The sequence below is a fragment of the Aquila chrysaetos genome, chromosome 5 (genome assembly GCF_900496995.4).
Source record: "Aquila chrysaetos chrysaetos chromosome 5, bAquChr1.4, whole genome shotgun sequence".
Classification (NCBI taxonomy): Eukaryota; Metazoa; Chordata; class Aves; order Accipitriformes; family Accipitridae; genus Aquila; species Aquila chrysaetos.
In genome coordinates, this window is record NC_044008.1 from 66883860 (window position 1) to 66896172 (window position 12313).

The 12313-nt window shown below is 49.0% G+C and overlaps 1 protein-coding gene across 1 annotated transcript in view; it reads left to right on the plus strand.

The window, feature by feature from the left end:
- Positions 1-781: 781 nt before the first annotated feature.
- Positions 782-12313, plus strand: part of SEPTIN9 (septin 9) — a 145804-nt gene continuing 134272 nt past the window's right edge. The window contains exon 1 of the mRNA XM_030014678.2: positions 782-940. Within this exon, the coding sequence (XP_029870538.1) occupies positions 919-940 (22 nt within the window). The 5' untranslated portion in view covers positions 782-918. The remainder of the gene's footprint in view (positions 941-12313) is intronic.

Consider the following 12313-nt stretch of genomic DNA (forward strand, 5'->3'; position numbering starts at 1 on the left):
AGCTAGTCTTCATTTGCTCTTTCTTCCTGTCTGTGTTCATAATGCCCCCAGCTTATTGCATTTGCGTAACTAATTGTCCAATGTGTGTTTCACAAGGAAGTGATCAGGAGCATGTCTGCTCTCCTGGCAGACCCACATGCTGAGGCACATAAGGAATAGCAAAATGGAGCCTCCTCTTCTCCAGTAACCTGGGGGAGATGCCAGATCCCAGTGTTCTGGGGAGCTGGTTATGGGGTAGGTGGCTCTCTGCATCCCCCCGAACTGTGAGTAACCGCTCGCACATACCTATCCCTGTGTCGTAAGCCTGCATGAGCATTTTGCTCAATTTACAGCCTTGAATGAGTCCTTTAAGTGTGGGTTTGAAGAGGAAAGAGGTGTTTACACCACAGGGTGCTGACAGGCCAGTAACGCACTTTGAACTAGAAACTCTGACTTGAGAGCGGGGCTGACCTGAGCCGCTGCAGCAGCAAAGGACTGAATCAAAGCCGTGGGGTGCACCGGGCTGGAGGCATGAAATTCCCTCCCTTCCCTTTGCTGCACCAGCTAAATACACCGGGATTTCCAGGGCTGGGAGCTGGCAGGAGTAATCCCTGGGGATCATTTGTTTTCCGAGGGGATAACGTGCGGCCGTCGGGCAGGCTGAGCCCTGCTCTACCCCTGCCAGTGCCAGGAGAGTTGGAACAGCCCATAACTGTGTGTGAGATTAGGAAAGGTGTGTGCTAATTAATTGGAGCGCTGGGCTGCCCCTCGGCTGGAGCCGCGCGTGGATGCGGTGGCGGAGGGCACGTCCCCTCCCCGTCCCTGCTCGCGCCGACAAAAGGATCGTGCCCCTGGCACGGCACCCCGGGGACCACTCGCCCCAACGCTTCGCCTGGCCGGCCTCGTTTCCGCTCCTATGTCACAGCTCGAAGCGACGGCATGAAGAAATCTTCGTATTCAGGTGAGCAAGCGGCCGCCCCGCTGCCTCTCTCTCCTCTCGACTCTCTCCCTTTGTGTTTGTACTGGGAAATGAAAATGGTTAAAAGACCCCAAAAGTACAACTTGCACGAGCCCTTCTCCCTCCAAGTGGCTCTGTAGTGGAGTGAGCAGCTGTTTCACCGTGTATAAACAAACCCTGTCGATTAGTGGAAAAGGCTTAAAAAGAAAAACAAATCCAGGGAGGCAGCTCGTTCAGGCAGAACTCGGTGTTGGTGGCATGGCATGGAGCTTCTTATTAAGAAGGCACCTGTGCCAGCATGGGGTGAGCTGCAGTGCCGAGCAGCAGCTTGAAACTAGAACAGGACAGTGGCATTGTGTGTGACACCAGCTGCCTTCGGGGCTGGAGTGGTTTCCAAATCAGGGGTGGAAGAGCCGGGATCCGCTGATGCTATGGGACTCTCCTCTCCCTGCTCCCCATCCTGGCTGTTCCGGTTTTGCCCCATGGGACGAGGGGTTTGCACCCTCTGCTCTCGCAGGTTCACACAGGCTCCTTCTTCCCCAGCTAACACAGGAGCAAGCAACCGTGATTGATGTAATTTCTTTGAGCTTTCTGTGAAATCCTGCCAGCGGTCCCAAGAAGTGGCTGGCACACGACAGAGTAGATGAGTCCTACAAAAGGTCCATTGCTCTGTAAAGCTCAACCTCCAGACTTTGCTCTGTAGCTGACTTCTGCTTGGCTCCAGCTACCAGCCCATGACCCTGTGCTTTGTAAGCCCAGTTCTGCCCTGGCTTTGCTCTGGCTGCTATGGGGATGCGGTGTCATTGTGCTGGCTTCCTCCTAATGTCCTGAGTCACGGGTCTGGCCACGTTGCAGGGGTGCTGGGGTAGGTGCCATGATGCGAGTCACTCAAGCCCCGTCATGGCCAACAGGACTCTGCCTCAGCTCATAAGCCACAGGAGCTGGGGGTTCGTCTTCACTTGGAAAATTCCATGTGATGCTGCTGCCTGTTTATTGTTAAATTTAATCAGTAACGTTTCTGTCTTGCACATTTCTCTTCTCTCATTAATGTCGCTAAATGGACTGCCAGGGAGGTTTTATTAGGGCTTGTATGCCGGGAACCTGAGAAAGCATAAGCATGATTATTAGCACGTTGTAATGGATTAAAGTGGGTATTAATGGTTGTGCATTTTGCGTAGGGAAACGTGGTATTTGTACAGGCCTCCTGAGGTGCAGGTGGTGGCTAAAGCAGCCCTGGAGCAGAGAGGAGCAGTGCAAGAACAGGTGTCCTAGTTTCAGCTGGGATAGAGTTAACTGTCTTCCTAGTAGCTGGTACGGTGCTATGTTTTGAGTTCAGTATGAAAAGAATGTTGATAACACTGATGTTTTCAGTTGCTGCTAGTAGTGTTTAGACTAATGTCAAGGATTTTTCAGCTTCTCATGCCCAGCCAGCGAGAAAGCTGGAGGGGCACCAGAAGTTGGCACAGGACACAGCCAGGGCACCTGACCCAAACTGGCCAACTGGGTATTCCATACCATGTGACGTCCCATCCAGTATAGGAACTGGGAAGTGGGGGCGGGGAATCGCCGCTCGGGGACTAGCTGGGTGCCGGTCGGCGGGTGGTGAGCAATTGCACTGCGCATCATTTGTACATTCCAATCCTTTCATTATTGCTGTTGTCATTTTATTAGTGTCATCATTATCATTATTCGTTTCTTATTTTCTGTTCTATTAAACTGTTCTTATCTCAACCCGTGGGTTTTGCTTCTTTTTCCCGATTTTCTCCCCCATCCCACTGGGTGGGGGGGAGTGAGTGAGCAGCTGCGTGGTGCTTAGCTGCTGGCTGAGGTTAAACCACGACAACAGGTCTGGAGATAACTGGCTGTCATAAGAGAAAGCTGTCAGTGTTGTGTGTCCTGATATTATGACTTCTTGCAGATGAGGCCAAGTGGTCCATAATTGCTTTGCTTGCTTTGGGCTGATTGTGCCGGAGTGGAGCTGTGGCACTGCAAAGCCCCTGACACGACCGATGTGTCTCTGGGCAGTGTCCAAATCCACCTTCAGTTGATGTTGCAATGAGGTTGGTTGACATCTGGTCAGTACCTTTAATTCAAAAGGGACTGCAGTTGTATTTTGGAAACACTCTGTTTGCTTTGAGGTTTCCCTTGGTAGGGTTGCAGCTATTTAAGGAAAAAGAACAAGAATTACACTAGGCAGGATGCACTACACTGAAGCAACAGGATAATTGCACTATGACCACCACTATCTTACAAAAAGCACAGGCAGCTCTTCTGAGCAGCTCTTGTTTGCATGTTGCAAAGGCTTCGCTTTCGGCATTGCAGCTCCTGGCTGTGCTGTGCTGGGGCCTTGCCTCTCGCTGATTCATCGGGCAGAAAGGCACTGGATGAATCACCCACTGCGCTGGAGAGACCGCCTTTGGAGAGCTGCCACCTCTGTGCGGGGCAGAGCCAGCCCTCCTTGTCCCATAAATCTGATGGTTTTACAAATCGGGGAAGAGTGATAGCAACTTGCTTTGGGGAATTTCACTGGGAATCCAAACTGCTTCTCCAGGACATGAGTAAGATGTACAGAGTGTTGCAGAGCCTCTGAGCTTTCTACTGCCAGAGAAACTGGTGAGGTGACAAAGTGACTTCTCAGCTGCAAAGACCGCGCTTCCCAAGCACGTTGCTGACAACCCCTGACAGGCTGGAAAGGCACAGTGCCTGGCTGAGAAACTCCTGAAAATGATGGCAAAAGGAGACAATAAGCATCTTTTAAACACTTTTTGAGGTTAGGGATCATCCCTCGCTGGCCTTGTTTGCTCCTCTCCAGTATATTCTGGATCTGTTCTGTGGACTGGGTCCCACTGAACCCAGCTGGGGGGTCTCACTTGACTTCACAGGGCTGAAGCTCCAGCTCCATCCTGCTCTGTGAAGACAGCAACGCTGCTGTAGTGCTCTCCTGTTAGCAGGCTGCTCCCCACCCCAGGCAAGATTTAATTTTTCTAAAGTACTTCAGGGGAAATCGTTACCCATCTGCTATGACTTCTGAGCACAGGCCACGTAGGTGCGGTCGGGATAAAAAGTCTGCCTTCGGATGCTTTACCTCTTACCGGCAGAGAGAGGCTCAGACCTTTGTGCCATGGCTGCGGGCACGTGTGGCTCAGCCCGGTAACACTTTTTTTTCCCTGGAACTTCCCGGCAGCAGCAGTAGGAGGAGGGGAGAGGGTGAAAAGGGGATATTACACAGCAAGTTAAAAATGAGCAATAACCGCTATTGAAGCCAGCCTTTACATGTTTGCTTTAGGGATGTCTATTATTTCAGATGCTTAAGGCAAGGAGAGTTTTTTCTGAGATGTTATACTTGTCCTGGAATACTATTTTTTTAAGGATTTTTCAATACTCATTTTCCATTACTCAAGCACAGTTGCATCGCCAAAGAAGCAACAGACAGGATTGACACGATGATTTATAGGTATTTTCAAGGATGGTGCAAATTGTTTTGGCCAAGGACTGTTTGCAGTTTCAGGTTTATGTAAGATGTTGGCATGCACTGAAATAAGGATTGCCCTAATTACAGTACCTCCAGAATTATCCATAGTGGTTATGTGTGACCCACCCTTACCTAAACTGTGGACTCCTAATTTATTGCTTAGGCACTTAGGGAGAAATAACTCCTTATATATGAGCTAAGGCTATAGGGAAAACTGCAGGAGTAACAGAGAGAACTGTGATATGATCCTCATATTAGGATTTGGGAACAATTTTTTTCCCATATCATGACTCGCAAAGTGATTCCCTATAAGACACGGGCAATAGAATATAAGTCAAATTGGAATTGTTGGCATTATCTAGACTGGGAAGCTTTGGGGAAAGAGCTCTGTCCTCTGATGGGTTGGTTTATAGCGTCCCAGGATCCCCTCCTGCCCCAGACCCATTTTGTTGCCTCGGACCATACGGCATCCTGCAGATGCTGAACGCCCGCAGCTCTCGTTCAAGGCAGCAGCAGTTACAGGTGTTAGGGGGGCAAGTCGGGTTTGCACCCTGCCAAAGGGCTCCCTGTTTGTGCTCCGGTACGTGCAACCGGTGAAGAAGAAAAGCAAGGGAGGTCTTGCTGGGGGTGAGCAAGAGCTGCGGTGTGCAGCTGTGATAGCACAGGGACATGCACCGCAGCAAGCGCTCATCTGGCAGTAAATGAAGGAGTTTCTCAAAGCACAGTGAAGAAGCGGTGGGTGGACTTGCCCCCCCCCCCCCCCCCAAATAAGCACCAAGGGCTGTGGCTGGACCGGTGCTGCCTGTCGCGGGGGCCTCGGTACATCACTGGCTGCAGCCAGTCTTCTGAGATGGTCTGGAAAGACTGAGACTGAATCTTTTTCAGGCTGATACTGTGCGAGAGAGGCCCAGTGCGGTTCCTTTGATGGCTTTTAACGTCACTGTCATAAAAGTTGCTGGGTGGGGCAGAGATGACCTGGTGTTTGCTGAGCCCCATTGTTCTCTCCTGAACCAGACCCCATCTCCTGTCAGCTAACTGGTTTTGTGTTTGTCTAAGCCATGGAAAAATGAACAGAGTTGTTCAGACTGATATTTTTTTTTTAGTTCACTGGGCAAACTGCAGTATCAAGGAAAAAATATCGCTTGGATCCAACAAAAACATTCATTTAATTTTAGATTGTCATTTTGAACAGAAATTCAAAACAGTTTGTTTTGAAATACATAAAAATAAAAGCGCCATTTTTTTCAGCTCAAACTCACAGCTAGCTCTTACTCCCCAAAACCTGTATTGCTGGGCCAACAAGCTATCATTAAAAAAAAAAAAAAAAAAGATTGTACTGAGGATTTGCAATCAACCACAAGAAGCTGGATCCTCAGTCTGTGGCTGTTCAAAGCTATTGCTCAGAACCTGAATTCAGTGCAAGCAATGCCTCAGATGAATGAACTATCCTGTCGCCCCATTTCCACTTGCTATCTCTATGTGAAACAGCCCTGCTTGTGCCTCATGTGCCGAAGCATGTCTGTGGTGTCTCTGTTGCAAGTAAGTTGTTTAGCCGCTGTGGATCAAGAGCAAAGCACTTTGCAGTTTTTTAGTTTTGCAACTGGTAACAAACTGGTTAATGAAGAGGCACAACAGCCACTGGCATGGCTATGTAGTGCTTGTGCAAACAGATGGTGTAGTAAGTAAATGCATCAGCCTTCAGAAAGGCTTCTGCAAAATAGCAGGAGCAGAAAAAACGCCAGGGTTTCTGGTTCATCCTGTGTCCTCACGGCTTGGTGGGAGAGCTACCACTGGAGCCACCCAGGTGGTGGAGCAGCACCCTGCAGATCTCAGCAGGCTGGTTATTGAGCTGTGTCTCTCTGCTTTTATTTAAGGCAAAAGTTTCTGTGCTGCGTTGTCGTGTTGCTTACAATGGAGTCCTATCGCTTACCTTGCTCAGAGGATGCCATTTTGGCTCTGCCGCATCCCTGCCTTCTCCCTCTTCCAGGTCTCTGTACTTGAGCAGAGCAGTGAAGCCTGGCCGGGGCTTCCTTCCTTTCCCGTCGGTGGCAGAGCAGAGCTGAAGCATTTGTAAAGTCAATGCAAGTGTAAGGGATGTGAAGGGGAAGGAAAAGGGTTAGGAGAGAGTCTTGGAGCCCAGGAGTAGAGGGAAGAAGAGGAATGGTGGTGCTGGCAGTGCCCTTATGGGGTGAACTGCTCCAGGAACACTGGTCCCTTGCCTGAGGCTGTGGAAGTTTTGCACAACGTGGTTTTGCGTTGCATTGCGATACCATGTGTTATTGAAATATCAGGAAGGAAAATAACAAGGACTACAAAATGAACTTGTTTCTTGATAATCCAAGAATAGCAGGAGGCTGGTGCACAGACAAAAGGCTTTGCGTATTTTCAGGATGATGAAAGCTCTGCAGGTTGGCTTGGCCAGCTGCGTGGATGATCTGCGTCATTCAGATCCATGTGAAAGCTGGTTGATACCAAACATCCATGGCCCCCTGTCCTTGCTTGAAACCCCCAAAGAAAAGAGAAAATGAACATGATGCACTTCCTGCATGGCCAACACTTGCTCACTGTTTCAGACAAACGTATCTCTGACTACTGCGTGCCTCACACTCACGCTTTCCAAACAGCGATCAGCAGCCAAGGTGCCTCCTCACATTCACACATTCTGCTTGGTGGGTTTTCTTCCCCAAGCCCCATCATTTATTTTTTTACCACTCCATCTATCGCATCACGCTGTTTGTTCCTTGCTCCATCCCTGCCTGTGTTACTTCATCTCTGCATGCACGGTTGGACGTGGACTTTGACATTCCCGCTGGCTGCTCACCCCGGGTTTGTTGTTTGAGCTATAGCAACATTTAGAGATTGCCAGATGGAATGGGTACCGTTGCCCTGAGCACTGCAGGAATGAAGGGTAAAAATATGCATGGCCTTCCGTCCCCACACCTCCGAATTTCTCAATGACTGGTGTATGATGGGCTGCAGAGGCAAAGGCTGTGTGAGCAGGGCAGTGTCGCAGAATGTGCTCCCAAGCCAACGCTGTGGCTGAGAGGCAGCATTGCCCAGGTCTGCACTGTGTGGCTAACAGCTGAAAACCTTTAACAATTCTTTTGATTACTTTTAAAATTAAAAAGGTGTGTGCTTTAGAGAACTGGATTTCTAACATGCATGTCCTCTCTTGTGGTAGGTAGCAAAGACTGTAATTTTCCTAGAGTGCTACAAATTGTTGGAGTCTCGGTTGGGTGAAATTACCCTGATCCTCGGACAAACCGTTCTCAGCTGCCTTTAGGGCCTCGCAGTCTGTTTCTGTGGCTTAGCAGATATCAAGAGCTGTTGATGGCAGCTGGCATCAGTCCTGCCAGACTTACCTCTGCGCTTCCTTGCTGCAAAAGATGAGGTGGGACCATGAGATGTCCAATCAAAAAGCACAATTGTTATATTTTACTCGCATGATGACAGAATATATTGCCATAAACGTCAACACAATCTGCTGTCACATGTTTCTGATGGCTCATGATGATTGATGTAATCTTGTTGTGAAAAAATTCTCCTATAGCAGTGCCATGCTGTGCTGGGGTGGCAGGATCAGTGTGATGGGTTTGGTTGGGTTCTCCGCCGTTGCCAGATTTGGCTGGCGTGAGTGGGCAGTGGTAGGGCTTTGCTTCAGGTAGCAAAACTTCCCAACATCTGTTAGGAAATAGTTTGGAGAAGCAAGGGAATTCAGCCTGTGGAGAAAGCCAAATAAGAAACTGTAACAGGCAGACATATGCAGAAAATAATAAAAAAGCCACGTGGGGCTCAAAGGGGTGATTATCTGCTTCCCCAAAACACCGATCGTCTTCCCATGCCCAGCTGGGGTGAGGAAGGAGAAGCGGTGCCATGTGGAACAGGGAAATGTTGCTGCAGAGAGTAACTCCCTGCCTGCAGGGAAATCCCTCCCAAAAGCAGTGCTGCTGGTTACCAGATAGCGAGTGGAGCTTTTTGTGTGAGGCTAACCTGTCCCCTCTTAGACAAGAAATGTCTTGGGTTTTGCAACATAAGGTAGGATCCAAATCCAGGGCAAAGTCTGTGGAAGAGGAGAGGACTTTGTATTGCAGCAATTTGTTGCAATTTAACTGGTGGGATAGATGTGTGAAGTCTCTGCTTGCTTTTTGTAAGCTCCCTGGTGCCACGCAGGAGAGGGTGGGATCACCTGTCCCTTGGGGTGATGCTAACTGGCCATGCCAGAGTGTTTAACAACACACCAGGGAGTTTCCCCTCCTGCCCAGTCCCGGTGTCCTCAGGAAGAGCAGCCGTGTTCGGCAGCCCTGGCTGTGCAGCCTTTGTTCCCTGTGGAAATTGCACGCTGCAAGCAGTGGTGCAGTGGGAGAGAAGCGGCACAGTCACTGGTGAGTCAGCCTGCTCCCACACTGGCCTGCAATGACTTACCAGTGACAAGGATGGCTCAAAGCACCCTTTAAAGGGTTTATGTTTAAGAGGAGGGGTTCACGGCTGCCTGGGAAGCTGCTTCCTTCTGTGTAACTCATTGCTTAGATGACAGCGCAGGCTTGCAAAGGCCTTTCTTGCAGCTGCTGTGAGATGGGGTGCTTGGTCCATCACTGTAGAAGCCCGAAAGGGAATCCTGGCTTTGTGCTTGTAAGGTAACTTCCACTGTCATGTGCACAAACTAGCCTCTCGCAGGGCTCAGTAGGATTCAGACATCTCTAGAGCAGAGGCCAGCATCAGTGTGGGATGGCGCCAGGAGGATGGGAAAAAAAATTTTTGTTCAGTGCTGCTACATTTGTGAAAAAAGCTGGCTGTGCTGGGCAGAAAGGGGCTCCTTGTGAAGTTCTTGCTTAAGCTTTAACATTGATCATGGCACTGCAGAAGTCTGAAGCACAATATAAGGTACCTCCACGGCCTGAACTTTTAATTTCAGGTAGGGCAGGCTCAAATCTGATGCCCAGAGCATGTAACTGTCCCCTCCATTTCCCTCAAATACCATGCTGCCTTCGAGGCTCCCAGGTCAAGCAGATGGAATTTTAACTGGAGGGACGATTGCAAGCTGGAACTAGCAGCAAAAGGGTTTTTTCTTTTCCTTTTTTTTTTTTTTTTCCTTTGTCCATGCCAGATGAGTGTTATTTACAGGAAACACTTTGTGCAGCTCTGAGATTTGTTTAGAGAAGGAGTGTAGGGGTAGGAGACAGCTAAAGGCATAATGGAAATTAAAAAGGTCATGGTAATGCTGAAGAAAGTCCATAATTTCCTGGTGTGGGAGTATTACTATTCTGGGGACCAAGGGAATAATGGAGCTCAGGCTCTGGTTTCCTGGGGAGAGAGTGCTTGCCGAGGGATGATCTGCAGAGGAACCAGCTCCTTTTGGGAAGAGGTCAGCACCCAGCAGCTCTCCCCAAGGACTCGCAGGGCTAAACCCAAAGCAGCTGCTGGGGACACAGAAGGTCCCTGATGCTCAGCACATCTGGAGTCACGTCCCTTTGCAGGCTGTGGCAGTGATGCCGGAGAAACTCGGAGTGCAAGTTGGGGAGCAAGTTGGACTCCTGATCCTCAAGAGCAGCCCCTGGGTGCAAGTTTGCTTTGGTTTTTGATGTTATCAAGGGAAATGGGGATTGCCTATAGCTTTATATAATGGACAGAATAAACAAAGGAAACGAGGACAAGATGCCCTCAGCAATTACTGCTGAGAGCTGTTGTTGAATGACTCAGTGGCTGAGTTGTAAGTGCCTGGACACGTACAAATAAAAGTTGCTGAGAAGAATAACAGATCTTGGTGCCTTACAAGTCAGGACAAAGGACTTGCACATGATAGACCATGGGAGGTGGCAGGGGTTTGTTGGAGTGAGTTTAAGGTTGATGAAAAGCTGTGTGTTAAGGAGGCTGGAGGCTTTGTTTTGCCTGCAGGAAAGGTACAGCTCTGGACTGCAGAAGAGCACTCGGCTGGTGCGGAGCTCCCAGCCTGCCCGGGTCTGATCTGGGGGTGTCAGCCACCAGCACTCTACAACTGCTTTGCTCTCCTAATGTTCAGTTTCCATCTTCCATCCGATGTGACTTACAATTAATTTTTTAAATTAAAAGCAATATTTCTATTTTTAAATCAGTAGGAATGAGGATGAAACATAATTCATTGCCTGCATGGAATTTAATTTGAAGCACTGAAAGTTGATGTTGTTGCCAGTCCAGTCCTAAATGCTGTAATCCTCCTTGTCCTCTGGTTTGCTTTGGGGAAGTTTTTTGACCTCGCTGACTTTCAGTGTTCTAGTGATAAAAGGAGTCACGTGTGCTGTATTGCTTTTATCTAAGGTCAATTGCTAGAAACACCAGGAAATCCTTAAATTCAGACCTTTATTATGTGCTCTTGCAGCCCTATGTGCTGCATGAAGGGTTTTTTCCCCTTTGGTGTCCTGCCTTCGTGTGTTTGAGAGTATGTTTTATCAAATTGGGCATAATACTGAGAAATTTGAGTTTGAGTTGTGCCCAAGTTGTACCAAAACCACCACATCCTACCATGGCATTTCAAATGCCTCTTTTTAATTTTTTTTTTTTTTTTTAGCAGATAGGTTATGACTCTCAGAGCTGTTGAGTATTTACTGAACAGTTCAGACTTACGCATCCTGAAGGACTAACATTACTGTAGCTAATTGCCCTTCCACGTTAATTGTCATTCAACTACATCTGCATCTGTAAACGCTTTCCCAAATTGCTGTACTGACAAGTGAGATGCTTCAGTTGGCGAGTCCCACATCTGAGCACGGAAAGGCTGTCAGTGCTGCGGGTTGTCGGGGGATGTCATGGCTTGGGTGGTCTCCCCCGTCCTGCTTGGCAGCTGCAGCGCAAGGCTGTGATTTATTTCCCGGAGTGGGTTTTTGTCAGATAAACCTCCCAACAGTGATGTGAAATAATCCGACAGCTGATTCCTGCAGTTAATGTTGGGAAGGATGAGCTCAGCCCTTGCGAGTTTGATCCATCTGTGGAGGTTTCAAACCTGCCTCCGTGGCAGAGCTCTCTGCTCCGTGTGCTCCTTCACGGACTAGCCGCTCTCTAGGAAATCAGTATCAGGCCTTGATGTTTTAAAATGCATGTCAGGCTTTTCGAACAGTGTATGCGGTGGGGAGAGGGGAGGAGGATGTCTGTGGCTGTGGGGTTTTTTTGTGTGTGTTTGGCTTTGCTAAGTTTTTTAAGATCATCGTGGGAAAAGTAAGAGCCCTGTGCTTGAGCCGTGGTGGAGAGGGAATAGTAAAAAGTTGTTTCATAATATGTGTCTGGATTAATATTCAGATCCTACTGAGCCTTTTATGTCCTTTGGGCTGTGAATGTAAGTATGGGAGCCCCTGGGAATGGGTATAAGCCAGAAAAGCCTCCCATGTCAATGTACTGGGTGCTTATTATGGCAGGCATCTGCATTAAACCCTTTTATAGACTGTTCCTTGGCGGACAGTTTGTGGACTGCTGTTGGCAGAGTTTGTAACACAGAAGAAGGGTTAGTGGCTCTGGACACTGGGAAGCAAGGATCTGGAAGGTTGGTCCAGGGCATAGTCACACAACCTCTGGCGAGCAAAACCTGACCTCAGTCCTGGGTAAAAATAAACAGTGTCCTTGTTCCTAGCCCTGTGGAGATATTTCTGTGTCCAGAGCCCCTCCATCCGATGGACAGACTGCTACTGAGAGGCACAGCAGGGGTGAGAAGTGTTTCCTGCAGATCAGGTGCGCACAGGAGCATGGGTCAGCAGATGGGGAAAACAGAAGCTGTGCTGGCAGAACGTGTACACCAGTGGAGATTGATGGGGGAAGACCAGTACAGGAATGTGGAGAGGCAGGAGCAAGGGCTGGGCCTGGAAGGGCAGGAGAGGAGGATGCAGATCCAGTGCATGGCACAGCCCGCAGTGCTGCTGGACTCGGGGAGGGAGCGGAGATGC